Genomic DNA, 26,821 nt, shown 5'->3' with positions numbered 1-26,821 from the left:
AAAAGCCATGTTCTCCCATTCCACAGCCTGCATGAGAAAGATTCATCAGTGACACACAGGACTGAAGAAGCTCAAATTAAAAACTGAAAAGTTTAAGACATGTAAAAAAATAAATAAAACTCCGGAAAGAGGACACATCGCCACGTCTTCTTCACAATGCGAGGCAACTCAAACGGCTTTGCGAATCAAATTATTCACACTTGCTGTGAGCTCTTACTGGAGCAAACAGAGGAGAATTAAGCCAATTTCCCAGGGCTCTTAGCGTCTCACATGAATGGTTGAAGCGGCTATGAGTGAGTGTGTGTGTGTTTGGAGCGGAGTTCACCTTGGCTGCCAGGCCGGCCTCATAAAAGGCCTTGTCAGCTGGAATGAGCTCGGTGTGCCTCAGGAGAGAGATGGACAACTTGGCTGCCACAGAACTCTGTAAACACACATGCAGAATTACAGTGACACAGATAACATAAAGGTGAAGTATGCCATGTTTTCGGATGTTAAAATACACTCTCCTATCCCAGTTTATTATGCCAAGTCAACACTGGCTTTACCGATGGCATGACATCGGGGCTGGACTAAGCCAATTGGAGGTAGGGGATTGTTTTGGAAACTTTTTTGAAACCAGTCATTATTTTTCCAACTGTGTTTGGTGACATGGCAATTACACATTTGACAACACTTATAATGAATAAAAATTTTGCATTTCAGCAGGAAATAATGTGGAACAGGACTTTATTACTGCCGTTTCCACAACAGCAGAAACGCTTATGCTATATATTTATGAAAGATTATGAAAAAAATGAGACCAGTGGTACCGGTATCTCAGTAGTGAACATTGTCTGGTCATTAAGATTTTTTAAAAGTATTTGATCACAAATAGAGTAAAAATAGTTATATTGTGAAATATTATTACAATTTAAAGTGAACAGTTTTCTATTTTTACATATTTTATAGTGTAATGTTTTTCCTGTGATGGAAAAGCTGATTTTTTTTAGCAGCAATTCCAGTCTTCAGTGTCACATGATCCTTCAGAAATCATTTTAATATGCTGATTTGATGCTCAAGAAATGAAAGTGTTGCTTAATAGTTTTTTTTTTTTTAAGATAAATATTTCATAACATTATAAATGTCACTTTCGATCAAATTGATGCATCTTGCTGAATAAAAATTTGAATATATGTAATAAAAAAAAAATATATATATTTTTTTTTTAATTACGGACCCCAAACTTTTGAACAGTAGTGAAAGTTATATTAAATATACTTATGTGATATCAACAAGCATATGTAAAACATAAAACAAAGATCTGCTGTGAAGTTTATACACACCAGCTGGTCAATGCCTTTAGCTGCAGAGCGGGGTGGCGTAATAGTGAGCAACCAGCAGCATCTGCTCAAATTCCTCATGGGCTGGAGAATTAGCTTCTGAAGACTTGGTCAGGTTTTCACACTGCACAGCACAGAGACACTGTAAGATTCACTATTTCCCACTTGAATATAGAATCAATACTGGCTAAATAAAGTGTAAGTCACCATAGTAACCCAGAGCTCACCAGCAGCAGAAGGATGTCCCTTAGATCGGCCCATATCCGATAAGCTTCCGCACAATCCCGGTCCCTTAAGCTCACCAGCTCCAAGAACAGCCGCTTGTAGATGTTAAAGTTCTGCAAGAAGGAAGGGAAGATGTTTCTGATGAAATCCAAAAGTCCCTATGCTTGAAGGAGATGCATCATACCTCATTTTGCTTTCTGTTGTACAAATAAAAGAGTTTGATTCATTATGCAGACATGACTGGATGTACCTGTGAATAAGCGGGAACACCATGCTGGGTGTAAAGTTGGAGTACTTTCTCTGCCTCACCCTCTTTGATCAGGTGAGTGGCGTACAGAGCGATGTACTTGTGCAGGACTTTAAAATTCTGTTGGAGAAGGGGAAGGCAGTTACTCTGTGAAAATGTGAAAATGTCTGCGTGGGGAGAACAGATGAATTGGCACCTGTTTCGAGGCTGTGTCGATGCATTTCTCCCACTGTCCTCTCTCAGCATACATGTCAAGGGCAGCCATCACATCTACTCCAACCAACTGATTGAAAATATTGGAAAACTATTAGGACAAATTGAAATTTAAAACCAATTATACAATTACTAATAACAATACAAATATTATTAATAAATAAAATATGAATAATTTTGTTCAAAAAAAATATATGAAAACAAACAATTATGCAAATGATTATTATTAATATTATCATAAACATAACTGTTCATTTTATATGATAAATAATTATAAATTTTAATAATAATACATTTTATACTTTTATAATAATTAGCTTATTAATATTTTAGATTATTATTAATATTTTGTATAGTAATTAAATACTGATCGGAAAATAAAGGAAAACTAATACTGACAAATAAGGATTTAATATAATTCAAACTATTCTTAAAAATCCTAAAATTATTATTATAGAATTATAATTAAAAGATAAACTACATTAATATTAATAGGATCAAAAGACATACATTAATTATATTTATAAATATAATAAATAACCATGACCATTAATAATAATAAATATTATAATAAAAGGAAGAATGACTGAATTCAAATTAAATAAAAATTAATTAAAATGTATGAATAATTTACTAATAAACATAAAAAATATGAATAGTAATAAATAGTTACGTAATCATAACAATGACCGTAATTATTGGTCATATTATTAGTATTATCATTATTATTAATAATAACAATAAGCCTTTAAAGCAGCTTCTCATTGCCTATTGCTTTAACATAGTCAAAAATATTAGAAAAAAACTATTCTTCATTCACACACAACATAATATATGATAAAGCACATTCCTTACTGCCTACATTTTATTATGTAAGTGTACATTAAACTAGTTTCCTCGTTAACATTCTGTCTTTCTTTTCAATAAAAAGCCCTGACCTGCATCATTCTGTGATTGTAACTAAAATGCTAGTGAAGCATTGCAATGAGAGGCAAGCGCTCACATCAATTTGGTGCCTCGCATCTGTTATTCTAAATTGAATCAAGCCAATCGTCTCCATTTTTCTCTCCTCCCAACAATAACTGAAAAAACAATGAAGTACCAGAGCGGAGGAGCAGCAGTCTGCGGTATTGTGTTATGCTCATTTAATGCATTCTTTAACCTCAACTTCCACACTGCTAGGAAATAGATTTTATTTGTTTGAACTTAAACAGGATTCTGACAGCTAGCAGTTCCCTGACATTTTGAGCTATGATGCTGCTCATGTGGACGACAAGAGTTCGATTAACAATCCTGTTCCCTTTCACTCTCCCAAGGTGGTCTACAATACTTAGAGAAAACTATCTGCTAGTATTCTCATTTATCTCAGTGGCAACTATGTGATGTCAGAAGAAGGAGAAATGGAAAAATAAGTCAATTTCATGCTTTTAAGAGTCCTCCAAAATAAAATCAGCTATTGGCCAAACATTACCACAATATAATGATATATTTAAATGTTTATCCTGCTTGCAGTACACTTATAAATGTTAGTCATTCAAATAAAATTGTGGCTCTATTTCAGTCATTAATTTTTGGTTTAATTGAAGATAAAATAATATATGAATATGAATAATATCAAAATAAACCGTGTAAATGATATTTCAAAATATAATAAATATCCTTGACCATTAATAATAATAAAATAATAATAATAAAATTGATAAACCTGAATGAATACTGAAAAATGGAAAAGAAAAGAAAACTATTAGGAAATTGGGATTTAAAATAAATAAAACCACTAATAATAAAATTGATTTAAATTTAATTACAATTTATTAAAATGTATAAATAATAAACATTTACAATATTATTCATAATAAATAATTACATTAATCATAACAATGGCTGCTATTTTAATTATTATATTAGTAGCTTCTTCAATAGGCCATAACTATTACTAACATTACTAAATTATAAGGATATATTAAGATTTAAATTTTAAATTAAAAAAAAAAAAAAAAATACATTTAATTTATGCATTTAGCAGACGCTTTTATCCAAAGCGACTTACAGTGCATTCAGACTATCAATTTTTACCTATTGTGGTTTATATGCTGTTAGTTATTACAATAAAATCAATTGTGATTCATAAAAGTGTGGTTCTATTTCAGTCATTAATCTTTGGTTTAATTGAAAAAAACAAAAAAATGTTTTTTTGGTTTAATTGAAAAACAAAAATAAATAAATAAAAAGTCGAGTTGTTTATTATCAATCTACCACTAGGTAAGCAGCCAAGCCTTGACCCATTATTTGAGTCCTCTCTGTAATATCTCTAATAATAAAAGCAGAAAATAGACAAATGAATTTGATACGGTGAACTTACAGAATCAACTTTGCCTTGATTTTTCAGGTGCTCTTTGTAGCGTTTGTCCACATATTCCTCTAGCCTGTGAAGAGATGCCACAAAACCACAATAACGGCAAACTCTTATAGAGAGTGACATCACGGTATTTTCAATAAGACATAAATATGTATTCTACTTAAGAATACATCTCATGCAGAACCGGAAAGCATTTATACTTGATTTCTAAACCTATTTTTCCGGCCGTAAATAAAACGCAGTCAGAGATAAACTGTGAAGGCCATCTGCACCTCTTTGGCCTTGTGCTGTCCTGCACTTCATTTGTTCCACGGAGTGAGTTTTTCTGACAGCGAGAGAGTGATTTCACTGCCTTCCTCTCACATTGTTGGCTGTAGCGTTGTTAGGGGCGACTAGTCTGTTAAGGGCTCACCTTGGATCGAGCTCCTTGGCCACTCTTTTAGCTTTGTTCCATTCTTCTCCCTCAATGAATGCATCTATGGCGTTCTTAATGAGGTCCAGGTTGAGGTAGAGCTCAGCAGCCTGAAAGAAAGAAAAGAAAAAAAAAAAACATTTGTATCTCAACAGGTCTATGGCTCGAGGACGCCAAAGAATAGATGAAGTCTGTGAGCTTTTTGTGCGGTCACGTTGCTTTTGTGTCATATCCTAAATATACACTGGCACACATGGGCACACAAGCGCACTGAAAGCACCATTTCCTCTTGGTGTGCCTTTTTCAAAACACAATACTTAGAAAGAATAAAAACCTAGTATTTTGGAGGGTTTTTCAGTATTAATGCTCAAAATTGCATCAGTGAGGAAAATAAAAAAACAAATGTCAATAGAGAAATGTGAAATTTGTATACTTATTGTGATTATATACCTGAAAAACTAAAAAGAAACGTACCTCGTTGTACTTTCTGAGCTGAATCAGGCGCGGCCCGACGATCTGACTGATGTCCACAGCCTTGTCATGAGATAAAAATTTAATGGCCAATTCTGCTGCCTGGAGGGCATGAAAAGATGAGAAAACCTTTGTAAAAACTGTAAATGCAACAGAAAGTCCAGCCCTTTAGGAGCATTTTTCTTGTTCAGATATTTCATGTCAACAGAGTGGCTCTCTAATTGTAGTTAATCTAGGTTAAAAAGATCATTAGCTGGGTTTTTAACCAAAGGTGCGAATTTAACTTTAACTTAACTTACAAAACTGGAATATTGCACCAAACATTTGCGATCAAGCACCGTTTCCATCCAACGAGTCAAAGAGAACAAAATCGTCACTTCCTGATAAACTGGCACTATACATCACTAAGAAAATTAGGTGAAGCTACTGAATATAGTAATTTTCCTATATAATAAATGACTTGCACCTCAGAACGTGCAGATGAAACACAATGAATGTGGTTATTGCTTTCAGACGTGGATGCTGCTGTTTGGGAACGCAGTTGATTAATAGTTCTGAAATGCAATTAGACAGAAATACTTTGATGACAGACTCTGCTCGTGCATTTCCGAATGACCATATAACAACATTTCAGATTCTGTGGAACAAGGTTGGACCGGTTGGTTAATCAGGATTTACCATCCCATAGCGCAAAGTCACATGACTTTTTGATGTGCTTAGAGGAATTTACACAAGTCAAAAACCACCTCAAGCGAGCGTAAACACTTTTTTGCGAATTGAGGCATTTCAATTTGAAATTCAGTGTTTCCATCCCTGGATTCTGATGTGATACTTCAAAATGCGCGAAATAAAAAAGGTGGTGGAAACCCAGCTGCTGTCTTCTTTTTCAGTTTATTTATTTATTATTTTTATTTATATAAAAGTATTCCGTCTCTGCCAACTGGGCAAAAACGGATTTTTGCAAGACCTTCAAGCAAAATAATAAACTTAAACATTTAACACACCCTGACTTCAATTCTGACTTTTCTAAAGAAAAGATCAATCAGTAAAACTTTATAAGGGATTTAGATGAAAAAGCAATGTCTTAAAATCATAGAGTAATGTGAATGTATGTGTGCCTCTGTCAAAGAGGCATCTTTGTTAAATTTCCAAAATGTTAATAATCAGCAAACAAATATTACTTAAAATATCATTTAAAACCTAACTGTGATAATTTTTTGACTAGCTTTGTCTAGTTTCATTTATTGTTATTGGCTCCACTCAAGATTTTTGGTTCTAAAATAAATAAATGATAAAAAAAATTATAAAAGATAATAATAAATGATTGTCTTAAGGAGCAGTCACATTAGCAAAAAATGGTCAACAGTGTGGTGACATGAACCACAGCTCACACAAAAGTTCGCCCTTGTGCAAAATTGACTGGATTTTGCATGTGAATTCACTAAAACATTCCAAAAATAATAACGGATTGAAACAGATTGAAAATGTAAATTTTCTGGACAACAGTGTCCTTTATGTAAGAGAACATGGTGATGCAGTCAGGTGTCTCCGAGTCTGTATTTTACCTTCATCCAACACTTCATCAGTAAGTCCATGTTAGATGAGTCCTTCACTTTCAGATAGCAGTCGATGGCTCTGGCATATTCGCCTGTCTGTTCCCACTCCTGAGCTTGCTCCACCATGCCTTCCACACCCCTATAAACACACATATACATTTATTTCTCATGGACTTGTAAGCCATGTTTACCATCTCCTGCTTTCCTTCAGTCATTGACGTCATAGTACTCTATGAGAAGAAAAACAACAGAAAATACTAATGTTATATTAGTGCCGGCTAGATAGTCTGCGGTTCATTTTACTGTGAGAGTTTTGAATAAAGGCTTGAAACCCCTATTTATTAAAGGTCTTCAGACGTTCCTACTTCAAGTCTTGAGATGACCTGGTGGTTAATGATCGTGAAAGCTACATGAAAACCCTTCAGCTACATTTAATGTTTGGCAGTGATGGCTTTAAAACTGCAGAAAGTGAATTAAATTTCACAGCTGTGAAGGCAAGCACTCAAGCACTTTCTGCTTTATACAACTGTACATAAGGTTCAGCGCAATGGACAGGCAAAACAAAGCCACATGGCTGAACACTGTTGAAAAAAATCTGCATAGGCTGGTGGTTAGGTATGTTTTGAAGCATGGAAGCTACCGGTAGTTTGAGCTGGTTTAAACTGGTCCTTAGTTGGTCCTGAGCTGGAGGTTGTTGCTTAGGACCAGCACATGATCAGCTTAAACCAGCTCATGACAAACTAAAGACTAGCTCAAACGAGCCTAAACCAGCTGCCAGGCTTCAAAACATACCTATCCAGCATATGCTGCTTTGTTCAACAGGGAAGGTACACACATCCTATACCTCTTCCTTTGGAAAGAAAAAACACCTTTGGGATCATAAAGTGACCAGAAGAGTCAATTATAAACACAACATGGCAAGAAAGTTCAAACTCTTGATTGAAAATAGGTTAATGATCCAAGAAGCCTATATTACTGCTGAGTGGGCCTTGAACTGACTATCCAAAATGTTTCTCCTTTTCTTCCCAGGGAAGACGGCAGAGAAGCCTTTGATGTTTTCCCACAAGTCATTAAAAATAGGAAAATTATCAGTGGAGATGGATTTGCTGCGTGTCTGCTCGTTAATGAGCTGCTCATTATGAATTTAATTTAGGATAAAAAGCTGCCATGTTCTAATAAAGAAGGGAAGCCAAGCAACGAAAAGAGGATTCGAATGTAGTTCAGAGCTTTTGGTTTTTCTGCACACCCGCAGAGCCCTAGTTTCTGAAGAACAATAAACAAGGGAGGTTTTCTTATACAGCATATAAGACACATATGAAAGTAAGATGGGAAAAAAAGAAACAGATAGTAAAGGGGTTCTTTTACCAGTTGCCCTCGCTTTCATATTCCTTTTGAAGGACGCTCAGCTTGCTGGGCAAATAGTCTTTACAGATCCGCATTGCATCAGTCCACATCCCAGCATCCTGGATAAGAGAAATATGGTTCTTCAAACCTGCATAACTTAATGTTCATATTTAGCTAATAAGAAGAAATCTTACATTTGTTTGAACAAAGCTTTTAAAATGCAAACTATCAATTTTTGTAAAATATAATTTTGTATATTACTATAAATATAAATCAGTTTTACACTCTACTGTAATTGTATTAATTTAATTTGTTGGAATAATTTTGGTTTAATTTTTTTTATTAATTTACAATTGAATATACTAATTCAGTTCAATTATGTAACATTTTAAATTAATTATGTAAAAAAAACTAATCTTCATCTGTTCTAAATAATTAGGGAGGGTTTCTTCTAAAGAAAGAGCATGCACAACTGAGAAAAATGATGAAAAATTAATGGATAGTTCTTACAGTCAGATAAAATGTTATTAAAATGAATTATAAAACATTTCATTTTGTGTTTGACCCATATCACGTGGATTTGGAACAACATGAGTGTGAGCAATAACATTTTTGGGTGAACTATCCATTTAGTAAAACTTAAACTTTTAAAAGAAGCTACCCTGATTCTTCTTTAAAAAATGTTCAGAAAGTTTAGATCTCTGTGTGCTTCATTGTGATGATGACTACAGCCTGGTTGCTGTTAAAGGCATCAATGACATTCTACTACAGTAAAGAAGATTTTTGTTTTATTGTCTATGTGCAGATTGTGCTTTTAAGGACTCTTACTTTGTAGTATTTAATTGCTAGCTCTGGCCTTTGGGCCCTGAGAAGGAAGGCCTCAGCTTTTTGGAATTCCTTCTGGTCAAAACAGAACTTGGCCTGGCTCACTAGAATGTCTGCCACACTTTCCGGATCATGAGCCTCTGCCACTCTCTGGGCATTACTCCAGTCCTTATTATGGACGTGCCTACAATAGAAATAGAGACATGGTCACCCATATTGTAAATATCATTTTTAAAAATTCTGTAATAAAATGTATATACAATGACCAAAGTCAGTTGGATTTAAGATACTAAAACCATTATGTAAAACCAAATATTAATTGAACAAAGTGTAAAAAAAAATATGAACTGACATATAATGTCTTTTATAATTAGCCATGAAATAATTTACCTATCCCCTTTATCATCACTGCAAAGCTCAGTTAAGAGTATTTTTGTCCATAGTTTTTTAGTTTCTTTTTCTTACTTCATTATTTCTTAAACATAAGGTTCAGTCATTTTTGTTATTATAATTATACTAAAACAGGACTTTTTAGATCATTAACAATATGATTTCTTGGAGTCATCAGATCATCTTTGGTTCACTGCCACTCTAGCAGGAAAGCTCCAGCATACCGCTTCTCCATGAGATCTACAAATTAAACACTCTCAATCCCAATGCCACCTGCTTCTAGTTACTCATTGCTTGTAATGTGATAAAGTTGATAAAATCAGTACTCCATGCACACAAAAAGTACTGAAGGGAAGCAATCCCCCCTATAGAGTGGTCTGTATGTACCGTGGAAGGAAAGTGTGATATGAAAGCTCACTCACATTAACACAGCCTCCTTGGGTTTCCCGGCTTTGATGAACTCAGTCTCAGCCTCATTGAATTTACCCTTAAAAGTAAAAAAATTACAATTTATCTGTGCACTATGCAATCATTAATAATGAGAATAATAACTGTAGGTCTGGTTATTAATAACAATGCCAAATTGTGTAAAAGTAAGCATAGGGTAATATGTCATTATAACAAATTTTAATACAACAATATTTTCAAAATTTCATAGATTTAGCATTCTATAAAACTACACATTTTTTAGTTAGGCTGGGAATTTTTTTTTTCTTTCTTTATTTTTTTGCAGATCCATTACAATGACTGGTGATTGACATACTTTTACCAGCATTTTTAGATTTGTTATTTTATATTATTAAATTGATAAATATATTATATTAATATTTTTATTTACATGTATTACATTAATTCAAACACGCCTACAGAAAAACAAATCAATCTTCCCACTGGAATCTGCATTATAAAGACCAAATCAGGCAAGAAAAATGAAAAGACCTCAGAATAATTTGCATTCAGAGCCCAGACCTTGAAAGTGAACCATTGTAGTAGTCTATTTAACACATTCACACCCGCATTTGGCTGGAGTCACAGGCAGTGACAGTGTAGAAAAGAGTAATCATTTCTCCCCAGTCTGTAATACCTGGTCCTCGAGGAACATGGCATTTTTGAGATGAATATCAGGAATCTTCTGTTTCATGGCGAGTCGGGCCAACTCAAAGGCAAAGTCAAATGCACTAAAAAAAAAGACAAAGAGTGTTTCATTATAGAGTAAATAAAAGCCTATTTTACTATGCACTGGTTAATTTGTTATCTGTATGCACCATGTACACCTGAAAATGGTATAATAGTGTTAGGACCATTAAGTCTTAACAGAGACTTACTAGTTATCAGCAGCAAAGTCAATGGCGGTTTCCAGAAAGCCAAACTTGTTGAGCAGCTTAACTGCCGCCTCACCTCCGAGATTTTTTGCCCACAGATAGGCAACCTGCTTATGTGCACTGGCTCCTCCATGAGTCTTTGCTATCTGTTGCAAAGACATGAAGAGAACCTTCTGAATGTGTAAAACGCTCTACTTTTTACATTATATCAACTCTAGTATCATATAAAGACCATGTAGTGTGCACACACACCCGATAAGCTTCCTCCCACATATCATTGACTCTGTATATGTTTACGGCAGCTTTCCAGTCCTGACCCTCTAGGTAATGATACTCCGCTTCCTGAAACCTGGATTCAGCCTCTAGCTCCTGTGATAAACACAGCACACAGAACTCAGACCATGTGAAAGATCTACTGAACAATAACAAGACAAACCCGCACACAAAAAGAGATTTGGGTCAAATGGGTTTTGTAACTAAATGTGAATAGGAAGAATAAAAGAATGGAACTCTTGTACCTTAGCCAGGTGAATGTGCGTTTCCTGCAGCAGGTCTTTGTGATGAACAGCAACTAAACGGATCATGTCATCATACATTTTGTTCTTCTTGTACATTGTGATGGCCAAGTCCGGTTCATCTACTGTGGTAAAAAGCCTAAAGACAGAAATGTACATTTCAAATGTATGAAATCCAGTATGACATGTGACGGAAATCTCAAACATGTTGAAATTCTTTTCAGATTTAAAAATGAATTCATTTCTTATTATAAATGAACCCAGCCAAAAACATAGGTCAAATTAGAAACACAGCAGTGCGCATGTGTGTTTTCACCTTTCGGCTTCTTTGTACTTCCCCTCTTTCTCTAACTCTTGTGCTCTGCTGATGTAGAGGGCAGACACATCCTCTTGTGACATGCACTTCACAGCGAGCTGTGTCGGAGACGGACAGATAGATAACAAGAGAAACGTAAATTGGTCATGATTTGAATAAAGAAGGAAAAAACAATTGCGGTTGTATTCGCAGCTTTCATCCAATTTATAATTAGAACTACACACTGATTTGTTAACATGTTGCTATGCAATTGCTAGACTGTTTTTGGTGGCTGCTAGGCAGTTGCTTTTTGGCCAAATTCAAAAGAGGCCACCTCAAGTTTTATATAAGTCTCAGTTCTCTCTTTCCATGTAATTCTATGAGATTTATGAGATTTAAGGCATTTAATCATAAACAAAAATATAGACACTAAAATAAACAGCTATTATTAATGAATGTATTCTTTATCAATATCTTTGCAGAGGTGCACAATGTGACACTGACCTTATGAGCTTGCTCCCATCGCCCAGCCTGAGTGTACATATCTATAGCATCTTTAGTATGATCACCCTTCACAAACAGACGTTCTGCCACCTGTAGTTCATAGAAACATAATTAGCCAACACAGATTCAAACCAGATCATTTTTAGAAACCTGAGAGCATTAGTTAATATTTGACAGCTTGAACTTGCTTTTTTTTTTTACCTCAAACTCCTGCACAGAAGCATAGTGCTGAGCTATTTTCAGGTAATATTTAGCAGCAGTCTTGTCCTCCTGTAGCTCCAGTATGTGCAATGCTTTCTTCCACTGGCGTGCTGCGATTGCTGCCTCTATGGCCTTGGTGGAACGTCTTTTAAAGGGAGGAAATTACATACACTTTTAAATATTATATTAAAATACTGCTTAATATTTTGTGGAATGCGTGGTATGTTTTTTCATGATCCTTTGATAACTAGGAAGTCACAAGAATTTATTTGAGACAGAAATATTTTGTAACCTTTTAGATGTCTTTGCTGTCAATTTTGAATAATTGAATGCATCCTTGCTGAATAGAAGCGTTAATTTAAATAAATAAATAAATGGTGGTGTAAATGCACCATTTAAAGGAATTGTAAAATGCCTTTTTTTTGCTCTGATCTATAGAGGTTTGTTATTCTAGAAACTCACCCTGCTTCTATGTAGTGGTTGATGGCAGCATCCATTTGTTTCTGCTGCACTAGATAGTCACCCCACACTTCCTCCAGCTTTACAACTTCAGCAGGAAACGCAACGCGAGCCAAATCCACCGCTGTGGAAGCACAATGCAATCAGCAGAGGTCAATGAAGGCAATGAATCTAAAGCTCTGATGCTTTGCATTAAAACCACTTAGTTATTGTTCAAATTGAAATGTAACACCCTATTCTGATTGTTCTTACCAGCTAGGCTCACCTTTCTTAAAAGCATTTCCCTTGCGGTAGCACTCCAAGGCCTTCTGATTATTTCTTGTCCTTTCAAACAGGTCGCCTGCCTGTTGAGTTTAATAATACTTACAAATATGAATAATTAGGAGTAAAACAATTTCCCTTCAATTCTGTGAAACAATACAATGTCAGTGTGAGAGGCTGTGCTCCTCATTTGAAAGTTATAAACGTATGGAACTCAAAAGTAGCCAATTTGTCAAGCCACATGCGGTTGTTGCAGGTCAAACTCACCCTCTCATAAAACTCTCCTTTAATGAGTGCAGCAGTGATGCGGCTGATGATGTCATGGCTTGATAAAAGCTCGTCCCTACTCATGGCCAGCCAAGCAGCTTTGGCAGGAAGTCCTGCTTTCAGGTAGAGGTTAACAGCACCAGTGAAGTCTCCTTCATTCTCCTTCACCTCACCAGCTTTCTCATTCTGATTGGTCTCCATTAGGTAAGAATAGTAACTGCGTCTCAAATTGTCCAACTCTGGGTGGCCCTTCAAGGGATGTACACATTTAGTTTTAGTAGAAAGCTGATTTTGCAGCATCATAGAGACAGCTGCTAAATGCAAATAGTATAAAATGCAACTAACTAAATAATTGTGCAGAGTTAAGATAGCAACATAAAAAGGCTTTTCGGAAATATTGTGAATTGTGAAAATTAACATGCTTTGTGCCATCTATAACATGTTTTATGGTGTGAGTTATTGATTGCTGACAGAGTGGAACCATCAAAATTCAAGAGACATTCAGAATCCAGACACTCAGTGATTTTTGTATACTGTTGCAGTTCATGGTAATATTGCAATGGTAACAGTGTAATAAACTGCAATGTTTGATTTTATGGAATTTTTTTTACTTTACAGCAATTACACAAAAAAAGTATACAGCAATCAATTCTGGTTCCATGCTGTATGACTTATTTGAGTTCTAATGTATCTGTGAACCCCTGTTTTAGGCTAAATAAAACAAAACATGTGGACTAGAGGTTATGCATATTTATGATATTGTATGTAAAAACAGATATTACCCTCGCTTCTGCCACTGCAATACATTCATCCCACATGTGAAGCTCCTGGTACATTTCCATCACTTCATCCACCGCATTCTGCAGAGTTACAGCAATATTACTCACAGCTATCAAGTTATAACCATCTCAGCTCTGTCGCTCCCACGTACGAACTGTCCAATGCCATTTTTGAACTCAGTTGGCAAAGAAAATCAGTGGCAAATACTTTTTTAGAGATCAATTTCAAAATTAAGAATTATTTTGTCATTTTAATTATTATTTGATCGTTTTTTTATTATTATTTTAACTTAATTTATTGTTAAATGTAATATTTATAAAAAATTTATCTGATTAAACAGTTCAAAAACATGTTTGTTTATTTATTTGTTCATTTAAAAAGGGTTTTATTTCTTTTCATTTGAATTTAATACACTGGCAATTGTACTTTTAAGTGGCACTCCTGCTTGCAAGTATCAGAAACTATTCTTTACCTGTTCCAAGTAATACATCTCTGCAAGCTTAAAGTTCTTATCCAGCATGGCCAGTCGTGCTTTTACCTGGTAGTGGTCTGTACCATCACCACCCTACAGGAGAGAATATAACATCGAAATGTAAAATACATAAGCACAAGGACAACAGCAAAAAAACATACATTCTAAAAATCAACAGACAAAGTAATAAAGATGCTACAGGCTGAGGACCTGTCTGTCCTTCAAAAAAAAATGGTATGCACTACATACATATTCCCTTGAGACTGAATCTGCAATTTTGTTGGTCTCATTTAGGAATCGAGCTTTGGACACATCTCCAAGGGCTGCAAAACACCTGCGGAAAAACCCAACACTACCTCAGAAAGAGAAACTGTAAATATCAGCCAGATAAAAACATCACATGCAATATCATTTCACATTCAACCACCAATTCTGCAATAACTCAGGGCATTTAAACTGGACAGCACTGATCAACCATGATGCCATTTCTAAAAGTGACTTCGAGCTAAAGAGTATTCAGTCAATTCTTTCATTTGCATTCTCCTTCACGGTCAGACTACTTTTTTTTCATGCAGATAAGCCTATATATAACAAACCAATCCTGCATTATTAAAGACCCTCTAATTTAAATTCTAGCTTCAAGCCCTCTTAAAAATGCTTATACAGTAAAAAGAAAACTCTGAACATGCTCACTGCCTCCTAAAGCGACTGGATGCCTTTTTAAGAGAACCTTTGGTGCTCAGTGCTAAAGCTTTTATCCTCCCGCACAAGTTCAGGTGAAGGGTTTTTTTCTCTTTTGCAACAGAATACACACATTTTTCTTTAGGCACAATATTATCTGAGACACATTTCAACATTTAAAATGGAACACGCAGAGCAACTGTACAGAATAGCAGCTTTCTTAAAAGACCTTTTGACTGCTTGAATGCTTTTACCATGCAGTAAGCATTCACTGCTATATGGAAGACATTGATTCTTTTGTCAAATGAAAATATTATGTTTTAAAGACAGTTTTGGGGTCTTTTTCTATAGAACAATTCAGAATATATTAAAGAAGATGCATCCTACATTTTCAGTTTTAATCTCTGAGGTCAATTTATAATGCAATTCGGGTTTATATGGATACTTTTTCCCCACCAAAAACTGTTTTACGTGCCCAGCCTTTCCCTGCCCGATTTCCTGCTAAATTTCTCCAAATCCCATTTAAAGAAGAAGAAAACTTGCCTACATCTCTGATGGCCTGAGGGTAAGTAAATGTTAATTTTTGGGTGATCTAGTCCATTAAGATTTTTATGCAAACAGTATTTTTACCTGTGACATGAGTCAAATATGTAACCGGACCCATAGCAGCACCTTTTGACTCATCGATGACATTTAAATAGGGGTGGCCATGTGTTAATATACAAATTCACAGTTACTAAAGATAGAGACATTGTTACAGATTAGTTTGAATAATTCTTTTTGAACTTATTGGGCAAGATAATTTGAGTACAGTGTGCCTACAGTAAATGCTTTCATTTCAAATGATCAAGGAATATTACATATTCATGATATGAGCCCTTTAAGATACTGAGCTGATTCAGTGTATTTATATTTAATTGTTTAGTTCTTCTGTAGTGCCAATTAAATGCATATTAAGAGCAAATAAAAAGAAAAAACTAAAGGTGCAATGCTATTAATAGAATGAAACAATCGTTAAGAAAGACAGTAAGATTATTGTATTTATGTAATCGTGTGAAAAGTGTTTTTTCTATTGTCAGTACAAGGGCTGTAATTAATAATGTTTATTCGCACACATCTGCCAGTGACTGTGCTGTCTTTGAGTAAACAATAAAATAAACTATTTGCATTTTGGTTTGTTAAGGTGGCCCAACAAAGAAATGATTTAATTAAAGTTTAATTTATTTGTATTTTACACTTCAAAAATCATAATCAACTGCACAGCAAAACTGTGCTGTGCACTGTGCTGCTCCTTTATCAAATTTAACGTCATGTAAGAAATGTGTTGCCTATAAATGCAAGTAACCAAGTATAAAAGGATATGACAGTTCTGCAACTTTAAAACTGTCTTACTTCTAAAGAAGTTCAATAGAAGAAGTTAAACTTAAAAAATGATTCTGGGATAATCTGTAAAGGAATTCAAAGGAACAAGACTTTTGAATTCTGTCATACTGGTTCCTAGGTGTCAAGGTTAGACACATGATCTGGACAGCTATGCTGAAGTCATCGCAGCTTTAGCTGAGTCACAGAGGTGGGTGGACTGTCTTGCTTGTCTAACCTCTCAGCGATGTGGAGCTGTTGTGCCTCTAGGGAGAGTTTACTCAGAGTCTTCCACATAGCCTCGGTCTCTGCCGACATCTCCAGGGTCTCCAGGAATGCTGTAGCTCTGTACACACACATACACACAAATCCAGCTATGAATAAAGATACTTATATAATTTAAATGGATAGGTCACCCAAAAATTACAAATCCGTCATCCGTAACTCAGCCTCATGTCATGGTTTTGTAGAACACAAAAGAAGCCATTGGTATTTAAACTGTTTTGGTTACCACTAAATCATTGAGACATTTCTCAAATTATCTTCTTTCATGGAGATGAGGGGACAGAATTAGAATTTTTTTGGGGGGAACTTTCCTTTTAAGCAACACAAAAGTTTAAATTTATGCTCTTTTTTTTTCCTTTTTTTTTAAAGAAGGCATTATTAAGGTGCAATCCATGTTTATTACATGTGTCTGTGGTATTTAAATTTATTTACTTTTACCTGTAATAGTCACCATCATCAATGGCTGTACCAAATTCAATCAACCCCTCATCCAGAGTGTAGGAGACAGAGTTAACCCCTTCAGTCACAATGACTTCAGTTTTTCCATTGGATCTCTCCAGATCTACAATATCACCCTGTCGCAACACAAGTCACATGATTAAACTCACAGTCAACAAAGAAAAAAAGAAACTGAAATGGCGAGGTGCAAATTCTTTCTTTTCATCAAAGAATCCTGAAAAAATATTGTTAGAGTTTCCATAAAAATATTAAGCAACACTGGTATTTGATAATAATAAGAAATCAGTTTGTTAGAATTCAGCTTTGACATCACTGGAATAAATTCCATTTTAAAATATAGTATTAAGTATTATTAATATACTATTCATTGTAATATCATTTCACAATATTGACATCTATTAATGAATATATAACTATTAACTTCAGCTCACCTTGAGGGGAAACATCGTGACCCTCTCCGGGCTGTCGATGGTGTACCAAACACACAGGTTTCCTCGGTTCTGGGCCACAACTACATCACTACCCGGTACCCACTGAACGTAAGGACAGAAACTCAGCATGGTGCTCTTCAGGCTGCTCTCGATGTCATACAGGTGGAGCTGAATGTGGAGAAAGAGACTGAAGTGGCAAATCGTTCTGATTTTACAAGAATATTAGAGCTTAAATAACAACGCTGGCCCTTACCCTGAGTTTCTTGTCCCTAAAAAGCAGTTTCCGACCCGTTTCATTCAGCTCCAGCCAGTCTATCTTGGAGTCATGGCTTATAGTGCCCAGATTATACCCACCCACCAGATCCACTATGAAAACAGGAAGAGAAAAGGATTATGGGAGATGAATGCACCAAATACCAGATGCAGATTATTTTCTGTTCATCCAAGGTCAGAAATTAAGCTTTATAGTTAAATCTTTTAAACAGTAAGAGGCTTTTAGACAATGTGTTTAAAAGAACAGATGAAGTACTTTTCATCCCCCAAAAAAACTATAATAAACAGAATTATAAAAATTTGGAGATGACTGCCATGAACGTCACCGCACACACACTCGTACACAAATACACGCAGCAAAAACGGAGGCACTGCCTTTCATACGGGCCCCGAACATCCGTTCCCTAACAAAAACAAATCAATGAGTCTTTCATGAATCCCGTTCTGTGATGCTTCCCTGCATTTCTGGCTCTTTGTTCACAAAATAACCATTCTGATGGGAAGCATCACTTATGGAGGAGGGCAAGGGGGGTGGGGGGGTGGAGGAAAAACACTTTCCAATTTGCACTTTCTGAACAGGTTTTAAGTACATGGATCAGTGAGGGGGAAAAGCACTCTGCTGTCTGTCAGAGGAAAATAAATTGGATGAAAGTTGTTTCTCATTTTCACCACCTGAAGAAGAAACAAGGCTAGCAGGACAGAGGGAGCATGCCAGGACTTAATTAGCACAGGAAGTGGTCAGAAGCGTGGCAGATGGCTGACGGTAGCTGGTGAAGGAGAGGGCCGTGACGGCGACACAGCAGGCCCGGCGTCTAATTGAAAGGTAACGTCCAAACCGACCGAACGTCAACACTCCTTCCTACTGTCCCTCAAATGATCCTCTCTCCAAATAACGGGTCACATGGAGAAGGTGTGCCATTAAGAGCGGAAACAGAATACCAGTGATGACGTTGATGACAGAATGAAACTCTTTTATGAGCTGATGTGAGTATAATTCCATATAGTTTAGTGCAATTTTGCATTTGCTAAATGGGAAATACAATTTTTTTCACACAGGGCATGCAAAACTGAGCTATAAGATTGGGAAGACGTGATTCATCAAAACTTTTCAATAAAATGGAGTTAAAACTGTTTTATCATTTTAGTAAATAATAGATAATCTCCCTGTCTTGACAGTAACTCACCGATAGCAATAGTTTTTATGTCAATCAGGTAAGCCAACTTTCTGTTGTCCTCCACTCCCCTCTGCTTTCTCTCATTCAGACGCACACTGCAAACACAAACACAAAGCGAGGAATAAACACTTCCTGTGGGTGCTGAGGGACCTGTCGGTGCTCCATCAAGAGGAACCAAGCAATGCATTCTGACAGCACCTGACAAGCTTTATACATGAATGCTGATTTGTGATGACTAGGTCTTCTCACTAAGAGCCAGCCAGAATGACAGTCCCAGGACAACTGAGAAATCGCAGGTAAATCCCGCCATCTGGTGGTCAGTATTAGACATGACTTTTTTGGGTAATGTAACTCTTTATCATAGAGTAATATAACTCTTGTACAAAAGTTTCGTTCATTATTGAATTATGTATTTCATTCATATTTTTTATTAATTATTAAATAATTATTAGTAGATTATGTACTAAATATATTAAATGATTATAAAGAATGAATATTATTATATTACATACTATAATAATAATATATTATTATATATAAATACAATTTATTTGATATAATTAACATATATTACATCAATTGTAATATATATGAGTGTATATATATATATATATATATAATTTACAATGACATATCTTTTTTAAATAAGAAAAGTTGTTACAAAGCAAAAAAAAAATATTTTTACCTTTTCGATGAAGAATTATAAAAACAAATGTAGTAACAAAGTAAACCATTTTGAATTGGCTTTTAAAATGGCTTTTGCTTTCCAAAGTGTTTCCAAATGGCAGACCTGATGAGGTGTGGGTTCATAAACTCAGTCCGAACAGATCCCAAGATTTCATTGCTTCCGTATTCCACCAGCGCCAGTTCTCCAGCGTTGAAAATCATGCACACCTAACCAAAAATATAGCAATTTACAATTAGACAGCAATGACTTTAATTATACCAGCTAGGGCTGCATGATTCATTAAACCCAGTCGTTTCCCTTTGCACCATTCTCATAAATGACTGAGGCATCTTAATAACACACAATAAAATAACAAAAACACTGTACCGTTTCATTTTCAAAGAAAAACTTTTCATTTCCCCCGGACCCCTGCCACGCCACCTGTAATGGGAGAGTGATGTTGTTTATTGAAGTACAACACGGTCATCAACTTTTGCTTTCCACTACATTACACAGAAAGAAGCAGAGGCAGAGACATTGCAGCCAAGGCCCTTCACCATTATCCTGTTTGTCACACTGAACTTTCTTCCAACTCCCATAAGAGCACTTTGGAAACTCAATTAAACATGGATTAACACAGTGAACCATGACAGCCCTTGAACTTTTAATTAGACATTTTAAACCTTGGTCCACCCGATGGAGAAACTGACTCGGTTACAATATGAGAAAACTTTGAAAAAGTTTGAATACAGGCCGTTTTTATCTAAACAGAGACTTTTTAATACAGACTGCATGATCAAGAATGGTAAAAAAAATGCTCGAACAAAACTATATGTAAGAAATAAAGCAACTGTGAATAATCAAACACGTCCAAACTAGACATCCTACCTCACTTAATTTGTTGGATGCCAGATCTCCCAGCAGCAGTGTGTCAGAGGTGTGAGCCACAAGATATCGATCCTTCCCCATGACTTTCACCTCATCTATTTCATAACCATACTGAGATTTCAGCACCACTCGGGTGCCAGTGGACAGATTCTTCACAATCACCTGGGAGGGTTTAAGAAACAAAGTTCTCGAACATCCAGTTTATGTAACAAGACTCAAAATAAGAGTCATGACTGAAATAGTATTGCTCACTTGACTTAATCCTACGTATGTCATCTCAAATTTGTTCTTGTAGATACTCCTCCGAAGACAGCAGTCAAACAACTCGACTCCTCCACACAGTGTGCCCTATAATTTAGAGATGTAATTAGACTTCATCTACAGTGGTACCAAATGGCAAATCCAAACCTCAACATCACTGAACCGCTGTTTCTTTGGTTTTTGTCATCCCACTTATATCTTATCAAGTTCCCTTGCAGACAAACTTATAAGCAGATGTGTGTACACAGGATTCAGGATATTCTCAGTATTAGTGTTCCAAGAGAAAACTTCTCTATAGTGTGTACAGGTTTGAGTATATGAACAGAATACATATGTTCTGAAATCTTCATAAAATCGGACGTTCAGACTGACCACAGAAAGCCGAGAGCCGTCTTTCTTCCAGGACAGAGCTGTGATGGTGTACAGGTTTGGAATCTCTTTGGGAGAAGCTTCATCCCAGGTGGCTTTTCGGGGACTCCAGTTGAAAACTCGCAACCTAAAGAAAACTATTTAGCATAAGGGATACATCACGACATTGGAAACACATTTTTGTTTTCTGTTTAACAGCTTTCTCGCCTGTCATAGCTTCCCACGACTATGGACTGGCCACTGGGGCTAGATGCGGCCACTGTGAATTCCTTTTCGGAGCGATCTCGGCTGTAGTCAAATGTCTGAAGCAAGTGGCCCTCCCTTCCATAGGCCACAATCTTCTTATCACATCCAGCCACAATTATGCTGTTGGTGCCCCATGCCATGGCGTACGGTGGGCATGCATGAGTCAACAATTTGCCCTTCGAACATCAGAACAAATACATATTAAATAATCAATCATTTAGGCACACGCAAATATAATATTTCAATTAACATATTGCATGTTATAAATACATTACCTGAGATTCTCCAGATCCTTCATCATCAAAGAAGTACCGAACAACCGTTCCATCCGCATGACCCGAGAGGATTCCCTTCCCCGAGACACTGGGAAAATGGACCCAGTTAAATTAAATTAAATTCATGCATTTAGCAGACGCTTTTATCCAAAGCGACTTACAGTGCATTCAGGCTATCAATTTTTTACATATCATGTGTTCCCGGGGAATTGAAACCCCCAACCCCCAGTGCTCTACCAATTGAGCTACAATAAAAATGAATGATAGCTATATATATAGCGCATAACAATGATTCCAATTAAAAATATAAACTACAACTAAAAAATAAAAGCTAATTCAAAATATGAATTAAAACCTGAGCAAACCAGAAAATACTAGTGTAAGCATCAATAGTCAGGATTTTCATACATACTTTGTCGTTAGTGAGACAACATATGAGTCCGTTCCGTAGATCGTGGAGGACTTGCTTGTTTTTGTATTGGCTTGTCGAACCTGCATTTAACATAAAAAACACTCACAAAATAGAAAAATCAGCTTACGGTTTAAAGCATAGAAGATGTGCCACACTTACTTTTCCCTCAGCTAGTCCAAATATTACTGTGTGCTCTGACGGCCAAACCAGACATGTTACAGCACTCTAAAGAACAAAAACAAAGTTAATGCACACAATATATGACACTTCTGCCTAATGGAGTATCATATTTATCATCAAAATACTTACTGTTTGAATAAATTTGTTGCAAATAACCTTTTTATCTCCCCTGGGACATAAAACACGATATTAGAAATATGAAATAATACAAAAATGCAAATTATACTTGTATGTAAGCATTCTGAGATACCTACCATTCCTCCCCTATTTTGTAAACAAATATAATATTGTCTGTCTGAGCCACTGCTATCTTGGTTGAATCGGGAGAAAATGCCATGGACTTGACCACATAGGTTTTCTTTCCATACTGCAAAAAATCGCAAAATCATAATCATAACATCACCTTTTCTTGAAGTACTAAGAAATTATATATAGCACTGGTAGACTACAGCATTTATTTTGAGGATTTAATATGAATTCAATAATTCACTCATTACTTACTTTGGGGTCTGCAGGTTTTGTAGTAAATCTGTCTCGTTTCTCTCCTTGCTCATCATACAGTATAACCACTCTATCAATAGTGCACACTGCAAACTTTGCATTGTTAGGAGCCCAAGCCATACAGGTGACTTTAGCAGCTCCATCCTAAAGAAAAGACATTAGAGACAACACGACGTCGTTTGCTGAGATTTGAATAACATTCGGAATGTGATTTCTACTGTTTCTTTGCACAAAGTAAAATGCATGAGCTGAAGTCTGGCAAGATACTTAAGCATCCTAGTCTTGCTAAGCTAAGATGCGTTATAATGCCTACAGATAGCGGACTGCCAAGAGCTAGTTAGCTAGCGTCGCTAAATAACGTGGTAAACATAATTACCTGAGGAGTTAGAAGAGTCTTCAGATACTTTAGCTGCATGCTTCACTTTTATAAAAGATTTGGCGGAGTTATACGGAAGTATTTCTTGATATAACCACGTTATTGGTTATAGTTGTCAGGCTGCAGACATTTTGGTAAACATAGCTCTCTCCCTGGTTACCGTCGCCAAGGAAAGAACGTATGACGTAGTTACGTAGTGTTTCAACTAGTGTACTGCAGTCACTGATCCATTTTTTCAAAATATATATAGCTATATATATTTTAATAATAAGTACTTTACGGTGACAGTGTTTAACAATGCTATAATACGATGAATATAATAAAAAAACACTTATGGAGATGCCGGGGATTGAACCCGGGGCCTCATACATGCAAAGCATGCGCTCTACCACTGAGCTACATCCCCTTCCTGTTTCAGATTTATACACATATGTACATGTACGTGTGTTGATCTACAAAACTTAACCATGGTTTTACAACTAACTTATTACAAAAAAGCATAGTTATTATGCTAACCACAAGATTAACCATGGTTTTAATACTAACCACAATTTAACCGTGTAACGTTAGTAATATTGTAGTTATCAACTGGTAAAAAAAAACCTGAAAACACATAAAACAACAACAACAACATCAAAATAACAAAACATGGTTACCGTTGTAAATCATATAAATTATTAAATACATAAAACAGTTGTTTATTTTCGTAAGGGATAATAAATATCATACAAATAACACCATTAGTTTTAAAACAGACATTTAATAATCCAACAAATAATTCTTCATAATAAAAATAATCATGAAATAAAACTATGGCCACATGCTGCAATAGCAACATCTAAAATTAGCTAATGTACTCGTGACAGGTCAAACACCATTGTGACTGGAAACTAACAGATGGGGCTCTGACATACAGAACCACTGGAACAAGCTGTTCCTAGGATCCAGACTTACTGAAATAGGTTCAAGGAGAAGAATTCCCAAAACAGCTATGAAAACACAGGAGAAATAATTTCTGTGCCGACTAGACCCGAGACATGCATAACCAGGTTATTGAGAGCTTTGAGAGGGTACTGCACAACCTCTGGTTCATAAAAGAAATTTTTGAGCTCATGGTGGGAGCGGTCTTTTACTTTTTTGAAGCCTTTGTTCGACTCTTTATTCCACATTGCAAGAAAGATGTTGAGGGAGAGATAGTCTTGGTGACTGGAGCTGCAAATGGGATTGGAAAGCTGATTGCCAAAGAACTTGGCCACCATGGAGCAACATTAGTCTTATGGGATATCAACTCAGATGCACTGGACAGGACAGCCAAAGAATTAAAGCAAATATTGGATGTGCGTGTGTATGCCTATACATGTGACTGCAGCAGAAGAAGTGATGTCTACAGAGTTGCTGAACTGGTAAATAGTTATTTAATTAATAATTCCCAGCATTGCAATTTTGAGCTACAGATATAAATTACATCTGTTTTTATATTACAAATATACATTTTTGTGATTGGTGAGTAAGGTGTCCTTCCAGACATTTTCATGTACTAAAAACATTTTGACAGGTTAAAAGGGAGGTTGGAGATGTGTCAATTTTGGTGAACAATGCAGGTATGGTAACAGGGAAATACAGTTTCGTTGAAGCCCCTGACAATCTGGTGGATAGAACACTTAGGGTCAATGTTGCTGCTCATTTCTGGGTAAGAAAAAGTAATTCAGGGTTTTCTGCACAGTGTACATTCCTTATACCCCTGTTTTTATGTTATGAGAACAGTAAGCTTCCTGTTATCTCAAAAACATCCTGATATGTGCATTCACAGACTTACAAGGCATTTCTCCCAGCTATGCTGCAACGAAACCATGGGCATCTGGTCTGTGTGGCATGCCATGGAGGGTTGTTTGCAATGAACGGCCTTGCAGGTACATTTATAAAGGGATTTCAGAGACACTGTCACTGTGCAACACTAAATCATGAATATGCAATGTCCTAAATTCAGTATTAAATTAGAATTGCTAACACATTTGATCCACAGACTATTGTGCAAGCAAGTCTGCAGCAGTGAGCTTTGCAGAATCTGTTACACTGGAGCTGCTTGTCCTTAAAAAGGAAGGAATCAAAACGACAATAGTGTGTCCCTATCTTATAAATACAAAAATGTTTAGGGGATGTCAAACGAAGTAAGTCAATACAGTTTCCATACGAAACCTCATTAAAAATTTGTGCCCTTGGTCATGCAGTAACATTGATATTCTACCTTTGCTAAGGAGACCATCCTTTCTTCCAATCTTGGATCAGAGATATGTAGCAAAACAAATTGTGGATGCAATACTACAGGAGAAGATGTATTTACTGTTACCATCAAGGCTACATTTCTTGATGGCACTTAAGAGGTATTTTAGGCCTCTAAATGCTTGTTAATGTAGATTTAAATTCAGTTTATTAATCAACATTTATTGATTAAGTAATTAATTGTATTAAATGTAATACATCTCAATATTGCACAAAACCAATTTACAAGATCTAATTTACCACAATATTAACTTGACCTGTTATTGCAGTGTCATGCCTGCCAAACTTGGCATCATCTTTGTGAACTTCATTGGTGGGATGGATCTGATGGATCACTTCAGGGGGGTTCCTGTACCCATTATCAACTACAAAAAGCCTCAACGCCAACGAAATGACAGTGTCAGTGATCCACAAACAACTCTTATCTATTACAACTAGCAAAAAAAAAAAAAAAAAAAGTGTAAATCAACTGTGATCTTAAATGTATGAGTAATATCAGTTTACTTAAGTTTACCTCTGTGAAATAATTCTAGAACTGTGAATAAAATATATTTTTTGCCCTCTCTCTCTGGTGTTCATTTTTCTTGTCAAATTCAATAGCAAATTCAAATATTCGCTTTTTTATATATACATGCACATTTGTTCCATGTTCTGTAACACACACATTTCTGCTCAGTTTAAAGGAATAGCTCACCCCTAAATGGACACTTTCTGAAAATCTCTCCAAGTTTATACCATCTAAGTGCATATGAGTTTGTTTCTTCATCGTAAAAAATTTAGAGAAATGTAGCATTACACTTAAAAGTGAATGGGTGCCATGAAAATGAGATGATTCCTGTCCATCAATTAGAGATTTGTGAATTGAAAAGTTGCATGTCCTCTCACACTAAAATCCACCAACATATTTGTTTAGAACTGTTTTTGCATGTAAATGGTGCTTGGTCTGTGCATATTTCTCTCCTGATTCAGACAAGATTACTTTTTTTTTCACTGGAGAAAGCAAAGGGAGGCTTTAAAATTTTAGCCAGGAGCAATGATTGGAAGTTAAAATTGTCTTAATAATACATGTGTTTCTTATAAACTCAGCATTTCACTTCACAAGAAGGACTGGAGTTGTGTGGATTATTGTGATCTTCTTATCAGCTGTTTGGACTCTCATTATGATGGCACCCATTAACTGTAGAGGTCTAGAGGAACAATTATTGGAGCAAGTAATTTAATACAAAATTTCTCCAAAATTGTTCAGATGAAGAAACAAACTCATCT

The 26,821-nt window shown here is 35.8% G+C and overlaps 2 protein-coding genes and 1 long non-coding RNA gene across 3 annotated transcripts in view; 1 reads left to right on the top strand and 2 right to left on the bottom strand.

Annotated features, from left to right (window-relative positions):
- Positions 1-1,354, bottom strand: LOC113120433 (uncharacterized). Its single transcript, XR_003294625.1, has 3 exons — positions 1,323-1,354; positions 326-421; positions 1-27 (listed from the first exon to the last, which is right to left on the bottom strand). It is a non-coding gene; the product is annotated as an uncharacterized LOC113120433 (long non-coding RNA).
- ift172 (intraflagellar transport 172) overlaps positions 1-23,463 on the bottom strand; it is a 30,606-nt gene extending 7,143 nt beyond the window's left edge. The window contains exons 1-41 of the mRNA XM_026290234.1: positions 23,276-23,463; positions 22,900-23,043; positions 22,653-22,765; positions 22,528-22,567; positions 22,378-22,443; positions 22,219-22,298; positions 21,807-21,894; positions 21,493-21,707; positions 21,289-21,412; positions 20,908-21,003; positions 20,656-20,817; positions 20,155-20,208; positions 19,891-19,994; positions 19,110-19,195; positions 17,906-18,018; positions 17,653-17,820; positions 17,201-17,337; positions 16,716-16,823; positions 14,687-14,771; positions 14,438-14,530; positions 13,968-14,045; positions 13,186-13,434; positions 12,923-13,001; positions 12,661-12,781; positions 12,199-12,343; positions 11,998-12,087; positions 11,515-11,612; positions 11,202-11,337; positions 10,936-11,052; positions 10,687-10,829; positions 10,446-10,539; positions 9,784-9,848; positions 8,975-9,155; positions 8,168-8,265; positions 6,812-6,941; positions 5,250-5,348; positions 4,776-4,885; positions 4,367-4,430; positions 1,988-2,074; positions 1,795-1,911; positions 1,547-1,657 (exon numbers count right to left, since the gene is read on the bottom strand). Of these exons, the coding sequence (XP_026146019.1) occupies positions 1,547-1,657; positions 1,795-1,911; positions 1,988-2,074; positions 4,367-4,430; positions 4,776-4,885; positions 5,250-5,348; positions 6,812-6,941; positions 8,168-8,265; positions 8,975-9,155; positions 9,784-9,848; positions 10,446-10,539; positions 10,687-10,829; positions 10,936-11,052; positions 11,202-11,337; positions 11,515-11,612; positions 11,998-12,087; positions 12,199-12,343; positions 12,661-12,781; positions 12,923-13,001; positions 13,186-13,434; positions 13,968-14,045; positions 14,438-14,530; positions 14,687-14,771; positions 16,716-16,823; positions 17,201-17,337; positions 17,653-17,820; positions 17,906-18,018; positions 19,110-19,195; positions 19,891-19,994; positions 20,155-20,208; positions 20,656-20,817; positions 20,908-21,003; positions 21,289-21,412; positions 21,493-21,707; positions 21,807-21,894; positions 22,219-22,298; positions 22,378-22,443; positions 22,528-22,567; positions 22,653-22,765; positions 22,900-23,043; positions 23,276-23,314 (4,527 nt within the window). The 5' untranslated portion in view covers positions 23,315-23,463. The remainder of the gene's footprint in view (positions 1-1,546; positions 1,658-1,794; positions 1,912-1,987; positions 2,075-4,366; positions 4,431-4,775; positions 4,886-5,249; positions 5,349-6,811; positions 6,942-8,167; positions 8,266-8,974; positions 9,156-9,783; positions 9,849-10,445; positions 10,540-10,686; positions 10,830-10,935; positions 11,053-11,201; positions 11,338-11,514; positions 11,613-11,997; positions 12,088-12,198; positions 12,344-12,660; positions 12,782-12,922; positions 13,002-13,185; positions 13,435-13,967; positions 14,046-14,437; positions 14,531-14,686; positions 14,772-16,715; positions 16,824-17,200; positions 17,338-17,652; positions 17,821-17,905; positions 18,019-19,109; positions 19,196-19,890; positions 19,995-20,154; positions 20,209-20,655; positions 20,818-20,907; positions 21,004-21,288; positions 21,413-21,492; positions 21,708-21,806; positions 21,895-22,218; positions 22,299-22,377; positions 22,444-22,527; positions 22,568-22,652; positions 22,766-22,899; positions 23,044-23,275) is intronic.
- Positions 23,464-24,157: 694 nt separating this feature from the next.
- si:dkey-221h15.4 (epidermal retinol dehydrogenase 2) lies at positions 24,158-26,013 on the top strand. Its single transcript, XM_026290233.1, has 6 exons — positions 24,158-24,678; positions 24,831-24,965; positions 25,086-25,185; positions 25,299-25,443; positions 25,531-25,656; positions 25,825-26,013. Exons 1-6 carry the CDS (start codon positions 24,313-24,315, stop codon positions 25,991-25,993), a joined length of 1,041 nt encoding a protein of 346 aa, XP_026146018.1. The 5' UTR covers positions 24,158-24,312; the 3' UTR covers positions 25,994-26,013.
- Positions 26,014-26,821: the final 808 nt, after the last annotated feature.

This window comes from Carassius auratus, chromosome 20, assembly GCF_003368295.1.
Source record: "Carassius auratus strain Wakin chromosome 20, ASM336829v1, whole genome shotgun sequence".
Taxonomy (NCBI): domain Eukaryota; kingdom Metazoa; phylum Chordata; class Actinopteri; order Cypriniformes; family Cyprinidae; genus Carassius; species Carassius auratus.
The sequence above is the reverse complement of the archived record's forward strand: the minus strand, read 5'-3'. Positions and strand labels throughout refer to the sequence as shown.

Coding starts and splice junctions, on each gene's coding strand:
- si:dkey-221h15.4 (XM_026290233.1), top strand. CDS start 24,313: ATGCATAACCAGGTTATTGAGAGCTTTGAGAGGGTACTGCACAACCTC. Junction 24,679..24,830: donor TCTACAGAGTTGCTGAACTG/GTAAATAGTTAT, acceptor ACATTTTGACAG/GTTAAAAGGGAGGTTGGAGA. Junction 25,444..25,530: donor TTTAGGGGATGTCAAACGAA/GTAAGTCAATAC, acceptor ACCTTTGCTAAG/GAGACCATCCTTTCTTCCAA.